The sequence below is a fragment of the Marmota marmota genome, unplaced genomic scaffold (assembly GCF_001458135.2).
Source record: "Marmota marmota marmota unplaced genomic scaffold, marMar, whole genome shotgun sequence".
NCBI classification, from domain to species: domain Eukaryota; kingdom Metazoa; phylum Chordata; class Mammalia; order Rodentia; family Sciuridae; genus Marmota; species Marmota marmota.
Genome location: NW_026000241.1, coordinates 9,400,690 through 9,423,197, shown reverse-complemented (window position 1 = coordinate 9,423,197; position 22,508 = coordinate 9,400,690). Strand labels below are relative to the sequence as shown.

At 45.6% G+C, this 22,508-nt stretch overlaps 1 protein-coding gene across 2 annotated transcripts in view; it reads right to left on the bottom strand.

Annotated features, from left to right (window-relative positions):
- Positions 1-16,830, bottom strand: part of Fyco1 (FYVE and coiled-coil domain autophagy adaptor 1) — a 76,905-nt gene extending 60,075 nt beyond the window's left edge. The window contains exons 1-4 of one of the 2 annotated variants that reach the window (XM_015489374.2): positions 16,675-16,830; positions 6,420-6,573; positions 2,672-2,778; positions 1,120-1,245 (exon numbers count right to left, since the gene is read on the bottom strand). In XM_015489374.2, the coding sequence (XP_015344860.1) occupies positions 1,120-1,245; positions 2,672-2,778; positions 6,420-6,474 (288 nt within the window). In that variant the 5' untranslated portion in view covers positions 6,475-6,573; positions 16,675-16,830. Of the gene's footprint in view, positions 1-1,119; positions 1,246-2,671; positions 2,779-6,419; positions 6,574-16,674 lie in introns of those variants that run through there. The other variant, XM_048794982.1, reaches the window with a different exon arrangement.
- Positions 16,831-22,508: the final 5,678 nt, after the last annotated feature.

Genomic DNA, 22,508 nt, shown 5'->3' with positions numbered 1-22,508 from the left:
TTGTTTTTTTTTGGTGTTTTTTGGAGGGGGGAGGGGGAGATGGGAAAGGCAGCGGAGCACAACAGACACTAGTATGGCAATATGTAAATCAATGGATGTGTAACTGATGTGATTCTGCAATCTGTGTATGGGGTGAAGGTGGGAGTTCACAACCCACTTGAATCAAAGTGTGGAATATGATATGTCAAGAAATTTGTAATGTTTTGAACAACCCACAATAAAAAATTAAAAAAAAAAAAACACTGCTCTCCATCTTGGGTGCAGCTGGTGGAAATGCCCAGGCCCTGGAGTCAGCGTATCTGGTGCCATCATCTTCTATAAGAAGAAACACCCTGGCTCCAGCTGGCATGGCTGGGCGAGGGCAGCTCTTTTCAGAACCCCAGTGCCTCAGCCTTTGCAGGAGGCCCGCCAAGGAGCCTGTGTGCTGACTTCAAAGTGACTTCCCCCTTTCTGGAGATGCTGACAAGATGAAATGCACAGACCCTTTGGACCTCCTGCCCCAAAGCTCAGGGCTTCACTTCTGGATGAACTAGCTCATGAGAGGGAGGGACATTCGCTGGGGGTAGGGGTGGGAGAGAGGAGGAAAGGGAGAGGTTGTGAGTGTGTGGGTCAAGTGTGAGTGTGCGTGCTTGTTGCCCAGGAGGTTTGTAAAATGGAAAGCCACAGCATTCTGGATGCAGGATGCTGCTTACCACACCAGCATGCTATGAAATGTTCCTGAGATCCAACCTCAGTCTCTTCCTTTCGATCCAAGTTCCCTGGGTGAACTGTAGGGAAAGCAGCCTAGCAAACTCTAAGAATTAAATTATTATTATGTTTAAAGGTAGAGACATACCTCCAAAGGGTACCATGAGCAGAGAGTTACAATGTGAATGGCCCTCCCTGCCAGGAGATGTTCAGGACCAAGCAACCCCTCTGCCTGGCAGGTACTCATTTAGGTGGTTCCCTAGGCTTGAGCCAAGCTAACAGTGGGTGCCGAGTGTGCCTGGCCGGGTTTGTTACTTCTTCACCTGTAACCCCCATGTCTGCACTTGGCAATTGGCGGCAGAGGTCTCTGCAAGGTTGTGTAACCTCACCCAGAGGAAGCCAGGGGGTCTTCTGCTACTCCTCTCAGCTTACCTCCGAGATGGACTTGACGAATCGGATCCCATCGTTGGCTCCTTTCACCTTGGCCAGGCAGGCACAGAAGTAATCCCAGTAGTCTTTCTTATTGCCCAGGAGGCTGGCCTTCTCTTTCTGATCGAACTGGGTTGGAAAAGAGACACAGAAAGGGCCCAAACCCCCTATTGCTCATTCCACCATTTAAATGATAAACTATAACAAAGAGCTTCTCAGGTTTTAGCACTGGGGGACACCCTTTATTGACATTATTTTTATTTAAGACAAACCAAGATATATTAATCACAAAATAAGAGTATGTTAATTCCCAATTTTTAGATGAGGAAACTGAGGCTATGAGAGACTGGCTCAAAGTCATACAACTAGTGAGATTCAGGAGTAATGAAAGATTTAGCCCTTGAAGGGACTTCTGTGCAGAGAGTTAAGTGGAAGATCACTGGTTGCTGTCAACACATGATAAATAGAAGCAAAGAGTCTTGAGTCAACCTGAAGAATGTTAACTATGCCCCAAATTAGGGAAATGTGGCGATGACATTTTATCCCAGTTACTCAAATCTTTAAGTTTCAATATAGAAAAAATTCAAGTAAATGTCAGCTCTGAATCATTTCAAATTCAAACCAAAATGGGCTTAACAACAACAACAACAAAAGTCCATAAGTATTTGTGTAAAGCCAAGCAAAGAAGTAGTTGAAGGCATAAGGAAGGCAAGCCCTCAACCCCAGGCCTTTTCCTCCTCTGATTCTTCCTATTAGAGCTTTTTTTTTTTTTTTTTCCCCTGATTATGGAAGCAAGGTGTGAGAAATCCAGATTTGAAAAAAGCAAAGCAAAACAAAACAAAACAAAAAATTACAATGCCTAATACCACTACCCTAAAATAATTTCAGGTTCATTTCCTTTCTGCTTATTTCAGTGTTTTTCCACATCTACAGCTGTTCTCTAGAGTGCTTTATGAACTAAGCAGGCACAAGAGTTATACCACAATTATGCTAAAAATAACAAAGTTTCTTGTACCAACCTGGGAGGTCCTGATTCAGTAGGTCAGGGTGGAAACTAGGAATGTTCTAACCAGCTCCCCAGTGAGGCTGGTGCTGCTGGTCTTGGCCCACACGTGGTACAGCAAGACTCTAAAACAGGGGCCTACAGGTAATCCTTAGAGGGTCCTCACACTCTTGGAAACTGCCTGTGTGACTGGGTGTGCACATACACGTCTATTTGGGGTGAGACCCACAGCTTTCACTGACCCTCAAAGGGCCATGTAACTGCACTAAAGTTAAGATCCTTGTTGTACAGTGGCCTTGTGACTTGCCTTGAGATGCCTACATTTCTAAAGAATGTTCTCAATTCCAAAACCACCCTAAGGAGTAACACCTTGATTTCCCCAGAGAACCACAAGAAGAGGACTGAGCTCTGTCTTTGACCTTGAGTCTAACTGTTGGCTTAATGGCTCTGTTGATATTCCTGATGGTATCATATCCTCAATGCCGATAAGTCACCCAAGAGGGAAACAAGAGACAACATTGCCAAAATCAACACAGGACAGGTGTCACTTACTTGCAGAAGATACTCAAGTTTATAAGAAAACTTGTGCAAGCTGTTGCTGTCATCTGTGATGGGCTCTCCTGCTTCCTTAAACTCATTGCTTAGTTCTGTCACTGCATCTTTAAAGACAACAAACAGGAACGTGTGACCAGAAAGAGAAAGAAGTCAGAGAAAGGGGTGGGAATAACCCAGAAAGCAAGAGGAGAGATTAGTGATAGCAAGCAACCCTAGAAATGTAAAGGGCATGTAAATATCTAGGGATGTTTATGTGTGAATGAACCATTTAGTCCCTTAATATTGACTTCCAGAATGTTTTATCCTTTATTCTGGCCATATTTATTGCTCTTCACTGTCTTAGTCTGTTTTGTGTTGCTATAACAAAATACCTGGCTTGGTTACTTTTATAAACCAAGAGGTTAGGTTATTTATTTTACATTTTTACGTCTCTGAAATTGGGATACGCCTTTAAAATCAATCTAAACACCTTAGATTTGTTGAAATAGGGCAATCCTTGTCTTATAATGTTATATTAAATGAGAAGGACATAAAGACCTGGTATCAGTTTTATAGGCTAAAAGACAAAGAACAGGCAGGCCCATTGGGCTGCCCAATGGTGGAGGCCTTCTGGCTGCCTCATAACAATAGTGGAAGGGGCCAGACTAACTCTTTCTAACAACCCACTCTCACTGGAACTAATCCACTCCTGTAAAACTCATCGCACTCAGAGACACCAGCATTAATCCTTTCTGAGGGTTGTCAGGACCCAACCTCCTCCCACTAGGCCCTGCCTCTTAAAAGTTCCAATACTTTTCTATACTGTTACATGATGACCAAATTCCCTTCACTTAAACCTTTGGGGTACAGACCATTGCATTCACTATAGTCCTACTGCTCAGTTCAGGTTAAGTGCAGGCTTTCAGAACACCCTAGAGGCACAAATAATAGTACAGGTAATAACAATGACAGCAATATCTGTTAACTGAGTGCCTCAGAAGGGCCAGGACTTTGCACACATTTCTCATTTATACAACACTGCAAAGCCAGAGTTGCTCTATTTCAACAAATTCAAGATGCAACTGATTTTTAGGATGCATCCCAACTTCAGAATTGTTAAAATGTGAAAAAAATAATCACAACTTTGAATCTCTGAAATCTGATATTATCATCCCCATTTTAAGAAACCTGCTTTTTCTCTGGGGCTTTCTGACTTCAGAGTGCACCTCTTAACTTTTAAGATAATTGACTTCCCTGTTGGAAAGGAGGGAAACCTACCTTTGGCTTTCACTCACTGCCTCTGCCGAGGGACAAAGGGACCGTCAAATGATGGAGTTGGTTTAGATATGGGAAACATTTGCTCAGTTGAGACAGCTGGGATGTGCTGGACAAAACTCCCTTCTTCTCTGATAACTCTTCAAAGAAAAGAAGCCCCTACCCCTGCCCCCAGCACCATGGTTTAAACACACCTGCCCAGGATAGTAGCTGGGCCTGAGCTGGCTGAAAATCCAATCAGCAAAAGTCGGCAAATGGTAAAGACAGGTTCTTGAGACTGAGTCTTAGGACAAGTGATTATTGTCCAGTTGTGACCTATTTGGAGTGACTGCTACAGCTGGCATTGAGAGCCAGAGCCTTTCTCCTCTATTCTTCCTCCTCTGCGGGCTGGGCAGACACTCAGTTCTGGGAACTCCTGAAACTTTGCAAGAAGGAGCCTTTGGATATGAAATTTTCAGCTCTAATCTCTGACAATCCAAATGTAGTAATTATGAATAATTATAGCTTTACAGAAAACTTCATATTTGACTCTCTCAACAATCCTGAGGTGTCATCATCAAACCCATCTGGCACACAAAGGGAGCAAGTGCACACTGAAAGGTGATGGGATTTGTCCAGAGATTTCCAGGGTTAAAGGCAGAGCCTGGAATGCCTGCCCAACTCCAAAGCCCACGCAGCTACTGTCACCCAGAAGCTGCACGGTGTGACACACAAGAGTGTCTCAGCTAAGGACGCGCTACTCCAAGTGAGTGCTGTAAACCTGTGGGCTTGTCAAGACCTTTCCTGGCAGAGAAAAGGAAAAAGTCTTGCTCTATGGGTTCTGTAGAGACATGGAGACCAACCTAGGGGTTGGCTGGGGGTGACCAGACTTAGCCAGCATAGGGCGTAGATGATGGATGGGACAGGAGCTCAGCCTGAGGGCCCTGTCTTTTTCTCTCTTCCCTCCCAATAAGGACCTCTGGGTCCCACAGATATCCTTGAGAACAGAGACTGAAACAGAGAAGATTCCTTCTTGGTGGAGAAATCTCTGAAAGTCAGCAACAAACTCAGATTTGCAAAGGCTGTCATTTTATTTTCTCTGCATCTCTATAGATTTTTCTTTTAAAAGCACCTAACATTTTAGCAGAGAGCAGACTGTGTGGTTAAAAGATTAGACTACTGTCAGGCTGTTGGTAGTGCAAACCTGGGTTCTGTTCACCACTGGCTGTGTGACTTTAGGTAAATTACATAATCTCTCTATGCCTGTTTCCTCATCTGCAAAATGGGAGTAATAATGGCACTGACCTCACAGGACCAAATGTGAGGACTCAGATAAGACATGTGCATGACAGTCCTGTGTGCATATGCAATGCCATGTAATTACAGGCTGAGCATCCTAATCCACAAATATGGCCCTCAAAAGTTTGGGATTGGGGGTCATTTCAGAGTTTGGATTTGCAGATTAAGGATGCTCAACTGGTAAAGTCTATGCAAATATTCCAAAATCCCAACTATCTGAAGTCTGAAATACTCCCGATCCACATTTTGAATAAGGGATGCTCAATTAGCTATCTGAGGCCAAAAGCACTATAAATAAGAGGCAATATGTCTGAGAAAGTGATTTCTATCTTATTGACCTTAGACCTTCACAATGAGGACTGTGGCCTGCACTCTAGCTACACTAGGCCAGTGGCCCTTGGTATGAGAGACTGCTCACTGGAATCAGTCTGATGGGGGTGGGACCTGGGTCCATTTAGGAACCTGGGTCTATGACCTATCAGAAAGTGTCATCGGGACTCAATAACATGGAGGAAGTGGTCAGTTTCAGCTTGTGTTGTAGCGAAAGTGCTGGAGTTCCAAAAAAAGCTGGCAAGACCAACCCGGTGATTGGTGAAAGAGGGAAATGTGTCCAAATTCTGACCCTTGGCACATCATCTGAAAGGGAGAGACTTGAATCTGTGGCCAACAGAGAAGTAATGTTTCCCTGAGGCTTGATCCACATCCCCTTCCCTGCCCTTCTCGGCAGGAAGGCTGCAGTCACAGTCCAACTTCCTCATTTGGGGAAGTTGGAAAGAAGCAGGCCCAGACCTGGTGTCACAAGCAAAGGGCCATCTGCCAGCTAGGACTAGGTGCAGCAGCAAAACAAGACAGACAGGTATCTGGCCTTCCTGCTCAGAGGGAGAATATTCAAAGCAAAGAAGCCAACTGCATCAGAGCCCAGAGGTTGTGACTCAGCCAAAGACTAGTACTGAAATAAGACCCAGGCAGGAGTCGGTATTTGATTTTGTTTACAAACTGGCTTTACAGAGCTCTGAAAGGAGCGCCAAGCAAGTTCTCCCAGTCTCTCACAGGGTAGATATCCGAGCCCCAAATATTTCAATGTGATGTGTCCCAAGGGCTCCAATTACTCTGGGTGTGAACAAAGATGAAAGGGCTGAATTCAACTGGTAAGAGCAGAAGTGCAGCCGCAGTCCCTCAAAATCAACCTGGTAGCCCAGTAACCCAACCGAACCTTGCAGATCGCGGATGATTCTCTGGAGCTGGCTCTCGGCGCTGGTGGAAGCCATGGTGAGTCCACCTTCCCTGACCGTGTGGGTCTGGAGGAAGGTTGGAACTTGGTGCTCTGGGGCTGGCTGGTCAGCAGTGGTCAGACTTCATGGTGCCACCTGCTTGGAGGAAGCGGTCACAGACACAGAGTATTAGAGGACCTCTGCTCTGGAAACAATGTCACCCCATTTGGTGCTTTTCCTCGATAGGACCTTCCTGAGTAGGTCTTGTTCTGTGGACTCTCTTCGTTTTGCTTCTGACACACATTCAGGCACAGTGACCTGGTTTGGGGCTTAACAAGAAACACGATCAACCAAATAGTACAGCTCGTTTTATTCTGAGTTCACCTCCCCCTCTTCTCGTTCAGGACTGCCTCCTTTGCCACCCCTAAAAATGCCTCCCCCTGCCAGGTCCCCCAGCCCCTCATACAACAGCTAGACCTTGTCAACCCAGATTTGTACAGCTCCCCAAAGCCTAAGGTGCCAGTTTCTGCCAGAGCACTCTCTCCCACAGACCCAACATCCCCCCAGGCCAGTAACTCTGGGTAGGCAGCCCTGGGGGGTTGAGGAACTGAGGACACATACCCTCAGAGCTTCTGGACCAGGGACAGCCTGGGTTGCTGGGCAGGAAGGAGGCTCCCTTGTGGCTGGGGGTTTGCAGTCTCCACCTGGCCTGTCATCCGGGGGACTGTTCATCTCCTGTACCAATCAAGGGACCTGTCTCTATTTTAAGCTTAGTTACCGTCCTCTCCTGCTGGGAGTCCTGAGTTACTAGCCTGACGTGGGCAGCTGTTAATGTGATTTAAGGACACAGTAGTGATTGAACACCAAAACGGTGAGATGTGAGCTCATGGAAAAGAGGTCCGGGCATGCATTTGACACTCCTAAGTCCCTTCAGAACTTCTAATTTCTCCATGAGACATCCAATGCAACGTCCTGGTATGTGTTTTACACACATGATCACTTTTAATTCTCACAATCACACTGGTAGAATAGATAATTTCATCCCCATTTATAAGGGAAAAACTGACCCTCAGAGAGTTAGGAGCAGTTTGAACTCTGCTCAGTGTGATTTCAAACCTGTGACCTCTACAAAGGACCAACCACTTCTACTGGCTCCTAGAAACCACCCTCAACTCCAGTGTCTCCCAAATAACATGTCACCCTGAGTGTTTCTAGCATTTGCTATTCTCACTCTCCAGTGGCCATCTCCCTGATCCTGGAAGAGAAATGGCCCCAACCATGAGCAACTCCAAATATTTACACAAGCATTCCTGTGTCAGCAGGGAAAGAGGAGGCCTGTCACAGGACTGAGATGCCCAGCGCCTATTTTTAACTAACAAGCCAGTGCGGCTGTGAGTCAGTGAAAACAAAGCAGGAAGAGAGAGGGCTTCTCTGCCCTAGGAGGGGTAGGTATCCAGGCCCACACCTGTACCACAGTCCCAGTAACTCATGACTCCGAGCTCCAGAGAGCAGAGATTCAGGGGATCAATGGAGACCTCCCTCCCACAACAAGTGCTGGCACCACCCACCATGGGCATCAAACTGAGGGCAGGGGTGGTTCATGAGAAGCCTGCCTGCCCATCTCAGGGCTTCTCTCTAGGTCGCCTGTGAACAGTGATTTGGCAGGGACCAGCCAGAGCCCTATAGAGAGTCAGAGCCCAAGCTCCTTCAACTTCGGCAGAGAAGGCCTGAAGCCCAGGCAGACACGGTGACCCTCCTGGGAAGGCAGGGATCAGGGTCTTCACCATGGATACTCACTGCCCTGGCACATGTGCACCAGCTGGGGAACAGAGGCATTCAAGGCACAGTCCAGCCCCAGGGGAGACAACAGGAAAATATCCTGATATCCGGACACAGTGGGCACAAGGGGCCCCATGCAGAGATATGGGTACGGGGACAAATTCACAAGTGCTCAGCAAGAGGAGGAGTGAGTCATGGATACCCACAACAGCGATGAGCCTCGGTGAGCCTCCCATGCATTATGCGGAGTGAAAGAAGCCACTGTGAAAGCTACCTCCTTTCGATCCCATTTATAGATGTTCTTGCAAAGTCAAAATGTGGGCAGGGATCTGATCTCTCCCAGTGGCTGCCAGGGGCCAGAAAGGAATGACTACAAAGGGGCACAGGGAAAGTCTGGGGAGGCAAATTCTGTCCGGTGTCGTGATTATGTTGGCGGTTACATGACTATATGCTTGACAAGCATGTATTTGTCAAAACTCACATAACTAGATTATATCTTAAAAACAGTGAGCATTGTGATGAGTTTTTTAACATGTGATAGGAACTGACAGAGAATTAATTTAATTCTGCCTGGGGGCGGGAGAGGGTTGACAGATAATCTGTGATGGCCACTGAGTTGGGCCAGCCTGAAAAATAGATGGGAGGTCCCTGATAAGAGCCTAGGAGAGGAGGAGCCAATGGAGGGTGCAGCAAAAGTGAAGGCTGTTCCTCTTACTGGGAGAGGCAACTCAGAGGACCTTGCAGTTTGGGAAGAACTCATCATGGAGGAAGATGCACGCACCCATCCCCCATGATCATCAAATGAAGCCCACTGCGCCTGTGGGCACACTTAACACTAGTGGTGAGATGCACACTTGGGAGTGGGTGGAGCTTGAGAAGGAGGCCAGGGCAGCAACAATGCTGACTGACTCATCCCGGCTGTAGCTGGGACAATGCAGGAACCACACCACCAGCTGGCTTTCCTGGAAACCAGCCCCATTTGGAGTCAGACTGTGGGAAACAATGTGTAGAAACCAAGCCAGCATCTTGGTGAGATAAGCCTGAACACAGATGGAAACATGCTCCTTTAAGACTTCTTGGTGCTTTGGTGGCACTGCCCTTGTGTCAGCCTGAGCCAAGAGGCCTTCTGTCTGACCTGACCTTCGCAATAGCGTGTTTAGCTGGCATCAAGTTCCCAGGTCATGGGTTGAGTTGTTCCCAGCCGCTGATTACACAAGCTCATTTTTCAATGAGCCTGCGTCACTGGCAAGGTAATGAACTCTAAGAAACTGGCTGTCACGCTTGTGGGTCACAGTGGACTTTTCCACCAAGGCTGTGGGATTCTGGAAGTAAAATCAAAGCTCCCTTGGGGGAACACTCACCTCTTCCTCTGCCTCCATCTGGGGCATTATTCACCAAGGAAAGGCACAGGTTGGGATACTACTGTTTCGCCCACATGGTCAAGTTTCTTGTGCTGTAGAGAGCATGCTCTTTGGTTGAGGGACCTTGGACTTCTGCTATGAACCAGCTCCATCCTGACATCTACAATCCATCAGCAAACTGCTCTCCTGATTTGGGAGACACTAAGTTTCCATACACACTGCCATGTATGCTTCAGGGAGCAGTAGGGATGGGGACACTCCAGGGCTCCCATACCTTTCAGGGCCTCCAAAGTACAAGTCACCTCCATGAACCCAAGGTCCTTGTTGCATGACATAAAATCCTTTACCACTGTCTCTGGAAAGCTTTTTCAAGTATTAGTTATTTGTTTCATAAAATCTTTGGAAATATTGGATTTTCTTGTCAGCAACTCAAAATTAAAGTTTAAGCCTAATCCCGAATGTCCAAAACATCCAATCTCCTGACAAAGAGGAAAAGGGACTACATGCATTTTAAAAAAAATTATCATTTATTACCTGGGACCAGTACCCAAGATGCTAGTCATGGCTTTGGTCTTATTTTAGAGGTGAAGGCCGTTCCCTGACCCCCAAATTACTCTTATACCTGCCTATATGCCTTAAATGCCTTACACAATAGACACAGCAGATTAGTTCCAAATTGAGAGTCAAAGACACTAACTGACTCATGTAGACTTAATGACACTATAGTGCAAATGACTAATATTCACAATGTTGCCCAGGAACTAGATCAGGCAGAAGCAATACTGTATATGAATAACCACATAAGAAAGGCAATCAGAAGGAAAGAGGAGAGTACAAGTCAGCCTTGCCATGACTTCAAACTTTTGCTCCCAACACAATAGCCAAGAACTGACCCAGAGAGAACATGTTCAGTGGACTCCTTCCCAGTTCCAAACAAGGTGAAGCATACCATTTGTAAATTCTACCCGACCAAAAAAGAAAAAAAAAAGACAGGTGGAAAAGCAGTAAGCCTTTCTGGAAGAATCCATTGCCTTGACCTGCTTCCATACACCCAATAGCATCTATCTAGCGACCACCCATAGAAAGGGGTACACTTGGCTGGTACCTGTAGTTTTGAAGGCCTGGAGATGCTGCTTGCTTAGGTGTTGAAATGTGGTGGGCGGGCAGACTGCCCTCCCCAGAACTTGAAGAGGGTGGTGGCAAGTCCTCAGGAGTGTACCAGAGGCCGGTGGCAAGCACTTTGGCACATGTGAATAGAGGCTCACTGGGTGACCCAACCCCTGGGACCTATAATTAAAATGTTTGCAACTGCAGCCTGCGTCATCTCTCCCAAGTGCTCCTTGCTAACTGAGTCTTCTCTCTTTTATATGGAATGAGGGAGTGAGGACTTGGGACTCTGCTATTGCTTTTTGCATCTTATATTGGCCTCCTCCCTCCCATCAACTATAGTTGCTTCCTTGGTCACTCCCTTGTACATATACAAAACTGGCCATGGTTCCAGCCCATGGACACAGGAGAACTGGGTCAAGAGGATCCGAACCCAAAAGGGGTTGCTCTGAACCTGAGAAAAGCTGACTATCTTTTTGAAGGAAGGTGGGCAGTGGCCCTGAGGGAGGGGCCACACATCTGTACTTAGGGCTGTGGGCCAAGGTTCTGCCATTAGAAAACCCAGAGAAAATACCCAAAAGGTGATGGAAAAGGTTTGAAAATCTGGGTGTCACCAAAACAGCAGCATAAATGACTGAAAACTCAACTGGCTCATCTACTCCTGCCCCAAAGAGGACACACCCCACCTAGGTGGGGGAAGATGACAGATCTCTAAAATCATGTGCTCCAGGTACTTTCCTGACCAGAGTGTCAAGGGGGTCAGCCTAGCCCAGTATGAATTAAGACCTATCTTTGATAAGATTTGACAAAGCCATGAACAAGGCCTTGAGGTACCTCTTGAACTAAGAGCTCACATGCTAACAAAGTGCCAGGCAGGTAAGGGGTGTGTTTTTGACACTAAAAAAAATAGTGGGGCTATTCTGATCTAACAGCTGGAGCCACAGCTATGATCAGGAGCGGTGGGTGGAGCCCTGGCCTTTAAGGAACTTATGCTCAGAAACAGACAATACATATCCCAATAAGCTTACAATTGAGAAAAATCCCTTGAGGCTTGATCAGTGCTTCTATGAAAACAAGCGAACACACAAGGCACAAGCTCTTCTCTGCTCATGACTTGGAGCTGCCACTGCAGGGTCTTAGGGTCTCCTTCTCCAACTTTGGGGCTGTTCATTGCCCCAGTAATTTCTTGTTTAATTTCTGTTCTTCACACCTGTCTGTAAACTCCAATGCTGTTCATTATTTCCCTCACATCTCATGTGATTCTGGCACATACAAAGCCCTCAGTAAGTTACTTGCTGCATGAGTGAATGAGTTAGACAAAACAAAACATGGATCCTCACTCCACAAACCAAACTAAACTGTGAGGCATAGAAATGCACCAAAAATGTAAATCATAATTTTCCCAAATGTGGGGAACAAATTTATGTTTCAAAATTCAATTTTTCTTATTTTTAAATATTGCTTTGTTCAGCACAAGTTATTTTTATGTTCACTAAAATGATTTATTTTAAAAATCTTGATGTAATGGTGGATATTATATTGTCATTTTATGAGAATCTTATAGAACTATTATTCCAAAAGTGAATGGAATCATATGATTCAGGAATAATTTAGGGACAAATTAAGTGTGTATCTCCACCCCTACTTTATAAAAAGCCCACAGCTGTGCTGAGAGCTCAGGTGACTGCTGTCAGATCTGGGTTCCACATCTCTTAACCTGGCATGTGAGGCCCTTTAGCCTTGGGCTGAAAGGTCCATCCTCTGGTCCCTCCCCCTTCCTTTCTCCTAGCGGTGTTTTGGCCTGGGCTGCCCTGAAGTGGCCAGGGCCCTAACTCTGGGTTCAGACGCTCTGTGTCCTCTGTCAAGACTGAGCTCTGCCTTATGCTCCCCACACCTCTCCTCTGGTCTTTCTGGTGTTATCCTGGATGGGAGGGAATACACACTACAGTCTGGTCCCTAAGGAAGTCTTACCCAAGCCTTTGCCCATCCAGGACAACAATAAACCACTCCATCTGTAACCCAACCCTTCTGTTAAGAGTTGACTTATGTCTCCCCTCTTTCCACCCCCTTTCATATCTCAGAATGTGACTGTATTTTGAGGAGAGGGCCTTTAAAAAGGCAACTGAAACTTTGATTGGGCAAAGGGGAGGGAGGGATGGGGAGGGGAAATGGGGGCAGGAAAGATGGTGGAATGAGATGGACGTCATTACCCTATGCAGATGTATGACTGCACATATGGTGTAACCTACATCGTGTACAAGCAGAGAAATGAAAAGTTGTGCTGCAATTGTGTACATGAATCAAATGCATTCTAACCTAATTAAATTAAAATAAATAAATAAAACCCCACCAAATCTACTTAAAAAAAAAAAAAAGGCCACTGATATTAAACGAGGCCATGAGGATGGGCCCTAAATCAATCTTACTGGTGTCCTTATAAGAAGAGAAACTTTATGCACTCAAAAGAAATACCAGGGATATTTGAACACAGGAAAGGCCAGGTGAGGACACAGCGAGAAGGGAGCCATCTTCAGGCCAAGGAGAAAGGCCTTGGCAGTAGTCAAACCTGCCAATACTTTGATCTCGGACTTCTAACTACTAAAATTGTGAGAAAATAAGTTTCTGTTGCTTAAGCCATCCAGTCTGTGGCATTTTGTTGTGGCGGCCTAGAATAATAACACACCTCTCCAGGCCTGTCTCTTTCCATTCCTGGAAGTGTGGCTCTGCACCATGACCCAAGCAGGCTGTGGAGAGGAGATGTTGCTGGGCCTGGCTTCTGCTGTGTTCCTTGGAGAGAAGCAAGCCAAGGAAAGCACACAACCTGGACACAGAGGAGCAGGGTATGAGGCTATGTAGGCAGAGGGCAGGGCCAAGCAAGACCAGGATGGTCTGAGGCTGGAGCTATGGCAATAGGCAAGGTGTGTGCCTTCTCTTTTGTCAGTGGTGAGTTCTGTCAATTTGGACCCTATTCAGATTTTGGCTATTGAACTAGTCAGGTGAACTTTCCTTTACCTATTAAGCAACAAATAATTTGATGAAGATCATGCCATGGTTGAGTGGGACTCAGATATATTTAGCTCAGCAAACTATTTTCAGGCAATCTGTCTGTCCTGGGGCAGTTATCTGACCTCTTCCTACCTTGTTTTTTTCCAGGTGTAATGTGGGGAGGTAACCCTTCACCTTCCCTCATAATGAATGATTAAGAATTATTATCCTTGGAGGTGGGAAAGGGGAAGAAGAGACATTCTCAATGGCTAACTTTGGCTCAGGTTTCTAGGTGTCTCCTCCCTGGGAAAGCACCTAAGGTTACAGGTTCAGCTTTAGGAAATTCCTTCTAGCTCCATTATAACTTCCCACCTTTGGTTTGACTGTCCAGCCCTGTGTTGGAACTCTTCTGGGAATCCTTCCCTTGGACTACCCTCATGAATGCTGGGGGCTTGTTTGGAATACTTTCTTTTGCTCCAAGGTTTTCTTCTGAATACTAAGAGATCCACTAACTTGATTTCTTGCTCTATACCAAGGGTGCAGTACCCCAAACTTCCAAGGTGGCTGGCCAGATATGCCCTTGGGCCCTAGACTTATAACCACAAGGCTCCAGTACTATAACCAAATTAGGTCTTTCCTCAGAACCACTATGATGTACACATCCTTGTCCCTGCAAATGGGATCTAGTCCAAATGAAAATAGGTCCGTGGGCCACAGAAACCATGTGAACTGGAAGGACCATTGATGGTCGCTAAAATCATCAGGATCCAATGTGGGAGAAGAAGGGGAAAACTCCTTTTGCCCAACCAGGTACAGTTTCTGCTATTCTCCTTTTCCCAAAGCCATAGGGCCAGGATGGTACAGCTATTTCAGCCATTTTTAGGAATGCATCAAAAAATAACAAGTAAGTAGGCAGTGTTTCCATGGGTAGACACACAGAAACATTCCAATCCTAACCAACTGGCTTATTTAATTGCTCATAGATGCTCCAATACTGTTTATTTTGAGTAAGACAAGAACACAGCAGTTACTAGGTGAGCAGATGTCAATATGACCATAATCAACATATCTCTGCTTACAGGTGCCTCTAAAGTCACAAACTCCAGTTAATGACCCTTACCTGCTGCTTGTGATTAATGTAAACTCCAAGTTCTACCAGTTTCCACCAAGAGACCATACCTAGATGACATGCTTCCTCTGCCTCATGTTTAAAAACACTCGGTTCTGGGCTACCAAAGTCTTGTCTTTGGAATCTCCAGAAAATATAAGTTACCCATCAGCTAAACCTGTCTCATAAAGAGAAGTTAAGAATGGGGGTTGGAGGCAGGGGACTGCCATTTCTTGAATACCTATCCTGTGTTCTGGAGGCAGCAGCTTACAGGCTCAATGACCAGCAAGGGGTGAAAGCCACCAGCCTCTCTGATCTTGCTTTGTTACAGGTTTTTCCTGTCAAACATATGTGGGACCATGCCATCCTAAAGGACTAGACTAAAAATCGGGCCCCTATACCCATGCTAGTGCACCAAACCTGCCTCAAGTGGCAAAGTAGCAGCCAAAAGTTCATCCCAAAATCTCTCAAACAAGTGCAAAAGTAACTGAAGTAAAATACTAAGAGTTGAATATGTGGATGTTCTTTATAGAATTCTTTCAAAGGTTTTGCGTTTATCTATTTTCTTAATAAAATATTGAAAACAATTTTAAAAACAAATGAAGCACTACACAAAGATGAACACATCAAACACAAGCAGATAACCTCTGTCTCCCAAAGCAAGAGCTTTTCAGAGGCTTCTAATCAATTCACTTTGATTTCCAGGGTGATAATAACCATGGCCCACAGCAAATATGAGGCATTTAATACTTTAAGAATGGTGATTGTCACAGAGGGTCAAGTGCCACCCACTCAACTCAACCCCATTTCAGAAGGTGGGAACACTGAAAGCAGAAACCCAAAGCTTGACAACTGCCCCCTCCCCTGCCACCAATGCTTCCAGTCTCAGGCAGATGGCAGGGGAATTAAGTCTGCTGCAGGAGAGACCACAAGGCACACAGCACAGGAGGGCAGTGAGCAGATTAAGCCCTGATCCTCTGCCCCTAAAAATCCCCTGACCCATTTCCCAGTCGGGAAAGGAAACTGCTGTGGTAAGACAAGCAGAGGGACAGAGAGGCTCTGGCCAACACAAGCAGTGTCAACAAGTGCTCTTTTTTTCCCCCCCTGGAGGGGATAACCAATAGGAACAACGAAGTAAGAGTGATAAGGGGCATCAGAGGACATATGTGCATTAACAGGAAGCCACGTGGGTAAAGTGTCAACCACATGTGCTTTACTTATATAAAAATAAAATTCCATTCTCCCTCTATACTCCCCAGCCTAGGTTCCAACAGCATGGACTCGTCCCCGTCCAATGCAGCCATAGAGATAATTCAAACCGTCAAACGGGTGGTTTCCAGAAAGATCACTTAGAGGCTACCATGAGGCCGTGCACCTGGGCACAAGGAACAATGGGTACAGTGAATGGGCCATGCCCTGAGTACCAGCCTGGAAGAACAAACCGTTCCCTTCTGTGAAGAAGGGAGAAACTGGGGCATCAGGAGTCCTGCAAAGTTAAAGTCTGGGCAGTCCAGACGAGCTGTGCCAGAAACGAGGCTTCCTAAGGACTGTGCAAGCAGGAATTCGGGGACTTGTGCTCCTCTACTAGAGGGCCCTGAGCTAGTTCCTGAGCCTCCACAGGGTGGGCTCCTCTGGCCCCGCGGCCGGCCCGGCTCTTGGAACTGGTGTTTGGGGTTTGTCTTTCTCACTAATCACTGGGGAAGCCTAAGTTCCAAGACCAGCTCACAGAGGCCAGGGGTGACTTCTGGGCCCGCTGAGCAGGAGCGGAGTCTGTGGTAGAGTCTGTGGGGGAACCGGGATGGGCGGGGACAGTAATGGCAACAGGTGACAAGCTGCGCCAGGAGCGAACCTCTCCGCTCCCGAATCGTGAGCGGTCCCAGCGCCCCCAAAGTCCAGCAGGTCTCCCGCGGCACTTACGCGGTCTTGGGTCCACCGCCGCGCAGAACCGAAACTTTCTGGGGCCAAGCGGAAGAGCGCGCGGGCGCTAGCGCGGTGCCAGCAGCCATGACGCGTACACCGACCGCGGGCGGACGGGAGCTACTACAACTCCCGGCATGCCCCGCGGGACCGAGGCCCACAATTCCCATCAGGCCTCACGGATGGGCGGGCATGACTACGACTCCCAGCATGCCCCACGAGGCGAGTATTGCCGGCTCCCGCAGGTCCTGCCTTCCGCTTACACGTCATTGAGCCAGCCCCAGATGAACTTTTGCCCTTCTTTGAAATTCCAGAGGGCATGTGTGCCCACAAATCATCTGTCTGGGATCTTGAGAGCGGCGTTGTTAGTGTGTGACTATTGAGCACTTGAAATGTGGCTTGTTCGGGTTGAATTGTGTATGTTCTGCAAATGTAAAATAGCTTGCATTTAGACTTAGTCCGGAAAAAGAGTTGTAAACTAGCTCACTAATATTTTTATATTCTTACGTGTTAGTTATATTTTGTATATATTGGGCTAAATAAGAAATAATAGGTGTTGCTGGGCCTCATATCCCATCTTTTGATCCCCCTTATTAACACAGGAACTTAAAACCAGTGTTCAAAACTTTGTGTTAACGAACTACCACGCTTAACTTAGATCCTAACCTAATTTCTGCTGGAAAATTGTGTATTGCAAAATACTCTGAAGCTGGACGCAGTACAACAGGACGCATTCAATTAGCAGTGTCTACTATGGGCATAAGAGAAAGGCGACAGTACAAAGTACTGTGGTCTTGTGGTTGGTTCAAGGCCCAAGCGCTGATCTGGCCACTGTCCGCAGGCCCTGACCTAGTTACCCCACCATTTAAGCTAGAAATACCTCTTTAACTCACAGGACTTAGCTAGGGGCGATGGCTCCAACTTTTCTAATGAAAAAAGTGGGGAATTGTCTGGATAGAATAATACAGGAAAGGAAATAGATTTCTTAGTTAATTTTAGCCTATGACACCTCATTAGCCATGTTTAATAAGCTAGATGTAGATAAAACAGTGAATTGGATTGATGAAATAATCAGTTTGGGGAATGGGTCACAAGAAGGCCCCTGAATAGAAGTGATTTTCATTCTTGTTAAGTGAAAGGTGTGGGAGACCAGCCTTGCACATGACTAAGTTAACTCCCCTGCTGGGCGATGTGGCCTCAGGCACCCATGCTGCTAGACTGCCCTGCTCTTCTAGGGTTCGAGTGACTGTGTCTTGCTACAGCCCCATGGGTGAAGCTACGCTCACCTGTTGCTTTGTAATATAATCCCTTGCCCTGTTTAGGATAGAATGTTCCATGGAAGTGCCTTGTGTGTGTCCCCTTCTCTTACTGTGCCCTTGAGTGTGGCCTACCCAGATGTCAGTCAACCTGCTGACAGTGGACTTCATGAAGATAGACTCAGCCCCCTGAAACCTGATCCCTTGCCTCATTTGAATAGCTTCTCCTCAATAAAAGGGGTCAGCACGTGCTCTCTCTCTCTCTCTCTCTCTCCCTGCGGACCCTTAAGGTCAGAGGAGCCTTCACAGCGACCCCAAAGAAAAAGGTATTTGTGTCTCTTGTGTAGTTATTTTGTGCAGCCCAATTAGCCCAGTTCAACTGGAGTGACCCCTGAGCCTTTTAGTTGCGAGAACAGAAATCCGGCAGAAAGGGAAACTGAAAAGGGAGAGGAGTAAGAAGAGATGACAAAAGAAAAACAGAAGTCATCAACATAGTGGTCTAAGAAAGTTCATTGTTCCAACCACAGGGTGAGCAGTTTTATGCACTATTAAGAGGGGGAAGGATTTTAACATTGGTAATTGGGTCCTACATTCTTATTTGAAACTTAGGCCCAAAACAAGTTTAGAGAGAAGTGGGTGACAAACTTAACACAGTTATGCATTACTTAGGACAGTGATGTGTTCTGAGAAATGTGTAGCTAGGCAATTGTCAATGTGTCAACATCATGTAGATTAAGATGGCTATGATGGCACTAGGCAAGGCAATCCAAGGGGACAGCATCATATATGTGGTCTGTCATTGACTAAAATGTTGATAGGCCATGCATGAATGTATTTGTTGAGGATCTATGATATACCAGACCCTAGCCAAAAGACTCATATAGGATTATATTTAAAACTCACAGTAACTCTATGATGTAGGTAGGATTTATTATCTCTACTTTAGAGATGAGAAAACTGAAGCTCAGAGAGTTTCAGTCATTGTTCAGATGTACCAAGGTGGTAATTAGTGGATAGTGGAAGAGATTAGAGCAGAGGCAGGAGCTCCTGAGAGGTGTCCCATCCACCAAACACACTGTCAGATAATAAGGAAGAAGGTTAACAAAATCACTAATATCAGGTAGTTTAATATGTATTTTCTTTTTATATAAAGCTGAGTATTTCAAACTATAATGTTTCACACAAACAACTCAGCATATTCTTGTGTTCTGATCTGTACATATGAAATAAAGAGATCAGATTCAAAATCACAAAAACCCCATAGCTTTAACAAGTAGCAGGAGAGGAGGCTTCCTACAAGGAAAGAGACCATGTCCATAGTCCTGATGAAGGAAGAGACTAAGCAATTGTTTGCATTCTTTAAAGGCACCATGTTAAGTGTGTTCTACATGTGCTTTAGTTTTATCCATTTATTCGTCTCATGACACGTAATTAACCCCATTATGCAGATGAGCAAACTGAGATTTAGGAAGATTAAGTTAACTGAGATCAAATTTAGTGGTGAGTTAAGAACAGTTCTTTGAGCCTGGGTCTTTCCAACTACAGAGTTTAAGCCCATAATCACTGTTTTGGCAGTTCCTTGCATGGGGAAGCTGTATTTTCTGCCAGGGAACTCACCAACTTGGTCTCAACTGACCAGGTCAGGGTGGATGCCAGCCATACCAGTGGCCAGGTATGACAGCTCAGCTCAAAAGAACCACCCTCTTCTTGAGAGTCCCTAAACCGGGAACGCCCTAAACCCGGATCCGCCCTGGTCCTTGAGCAAGGTCACCTTAGATGCAATGTCACTGCAAAATGTCCTATTTCCACGAGTCCTTCCACTAAGCAACACGGGGTACGCTGGCAAGGAAATTGTCATACCTACTTGGCTAATGGCTCCCAGCACAAAATCTCTTTAATAATGTTTATGCTATGTATTTTCCCCAAATGTGACTTCATTAGCTCAGTCATGTGACCAGGGTATCCTTGGATCATTGAGGAATAAATGTGAAAACATTTTCTTGAACAGTGTGTTAGCAACAATGAACAGAAGTGTAGGTGTGGAAGGTTTGCAAAAGTTTAGCATAAAGAAGGCATATATGCTGTTGCCAATACTTGGAACATGGTGACTAAAAACACCGTTGTGTGTGCCTGGACAGCCCCTGGTGTGTGATTGTGTGCAGTGCTAATGATGAATAGGTAGTGAATTGGAAGATTGTGTATGTCAAGTGAGGGGAAACAATGTCTGATTTCCTTACATAAGCAAACATGTACCTTCAGAGTTCTTTAGTAATCTGGAAGTAGATATTGAAGAAGTTCTTAACATGAATAACAAGACACCAGTTGTTCGTTCATGGGCTGATGGTGAAATTGTCAAAACAGTTCTGAATCAAAGTGATTCTAACAGTAACAATGAAGATCAAGTTAACACTGCAAAAGAAGTGGCTGTAGATGACATGATAATAGTGTGCCATGGGTTTATCAAGGACTAGAGAGGTGATCATTCATTGTAGAACAAGAAATACCAAACAGGGACTTCAAAGAAAAAAGCTGTTGTGAATATCAATGTTAACTATTCCTGCAGGTGACACTGGAAGGGACATTTTTAAAAGCACCCAGCAGAATGCCTCCCCATCTCTGGAGGACCCACCTCTGCTTCCCACTTGTTCTGTATTTCATCCCCACCCCCATGTTTTATGCACAATTATAAACATTTCTTTTTTTCTTTTTCTTTTTGCTGAATCCTTGGTGATGCAATTGCAGACACCAGGACATTGTACCCTGACACATCTCTGATACAATTACATTGCAATCATGCCCAATATCCCTTCCATACATTGCTTTTCTGTCATGGCAACAAAAGGTGATTTCTGTTGCATACAGCTGTATCCTGTTGGACACATCCCTTATTTGTGAAGTTGGCAGGATGTGATTAGAAGAGCATATATCTGGGACCAAAATGGATCAGAATTGAAAATCTCCAATAAGGTACTAACTTAAGCAAATCATTTCTTTCTACCCAGCCCCCTTTTCTCATTGGAGTGGTGGAAACAATGCCTACCTTAAAAGTTGTAAGAATCTGACATAATATATGTAAGGAAGTTAGCACAGTGCCTGATACATAGTAAATGAGTGGTTGTTTTAGTCAGTTTTTCCACAGTTGTGACCAAAAGACCTGATAAGAAAAATTAGGGGAGGAAATGTTTATTTGGGGGCTCCCAGTTTCAGAGGTTGTAGTTCATAGACTGCTGGCTTCATTCCTTGGGGCTCGAGGTAGGCAGAACATCATGGTAGAAGAGTGTGGTAGAGGGAAGGGGCCCACATGATGATCAGAAAGCAGAGAGACACTCCACTCGCCAGATACAAAATATATACTCCAAAGGCAAGCCCTCAATGCCTACTTCCTCCAGCCACACCTACTGGCTTTCAGTTATCACTCAGGGGATTAATTCACTGATTAGGTCAGGGCGTTCATAACCCAATCATTTCACCTCTGAATGCTCTTGCGTTGCCTCACACATGAGCTTTTGGGGACACCAAATATCTAAACTATAGAAGTGGTTGTTAAACATGGCTTTACAAGCCAGTCACACAGAAGGCTTTTAAGACTCATGCAGCCCCAGACAAATTGCGTAAGAATCTTAGAGGCAGGGACTCAGGCACTGATGTTTTTTTCAGACTCTCCATGTGATCTAACATGCATTGCTGGTTGCTGCTGTGTGACTTCCCTGATGTCCTCCTTGGGGAGGAAACAAAAACCTCACCAGGTGTCTGTGAGATGTGGAAATGTATGGACCCAGTACATAGCAGGTCTTGTAAAAGTCTGCTTCCGATCTCCTGTGCCTGACTTCAGTTAGAGCAGCCTTCTGTGTAGGCGAGGTAGACACTGAAACTTTGTGGAAGATTCTGAGATGCGCTAGGATTTCCCTCCTACCCACTGAAATTTGTTTTCTGTATCAGTTTGCTAGGGACTTGCCATGACAAGATTCCATGAATGGGTGGCTCAAACAATGGAAGTGCACTGGCTCAGAATTCTGGAGACTGGCAGTCTGAGATGGAGGCATGCGTTGCCTCCTTCTGGAGCTACAGGGGACATTGTTTCCCTGCTTCTGGAAGATTGCTGGTAATTTGGTGTTTCTCAGCTTGTGGAAGCCTAACTTTGGTCTTCACACCTTGTTCTGGTGTCTGGGTTCAATTTTCCCCTTTTTGTGAGGACACCAGTCATATTGGATGAGGGGCCCATCCTATCACAGTGATCTTACCTTAACTCCATCTGCAATGACCTTATTTCCAAATAAAGTCATATGCAGAGAAACTGGGGGTTAGGACTTGAGTGTGAATGTGGGGGTAGAGGATGATGTGATTCAATCCATAACATGCCCTAAGCTATAGATTTGTATCGCCTGAAGAACCTCATGGAAATGCAACCCACAATTTTGTTTTGAACTCAAATTATATTTAACATTGGGATACAGACTGGTGAGGGGGCAGGTGAAAGTGGGCAGGTATTTCCCCAAACTCCCACTGTTCATTGCAAAGTGCCTTGGAAGAGTCTTAATGTGTTTCAAGTGTGCATTCCCAGTTGTGTGAACAATCAAG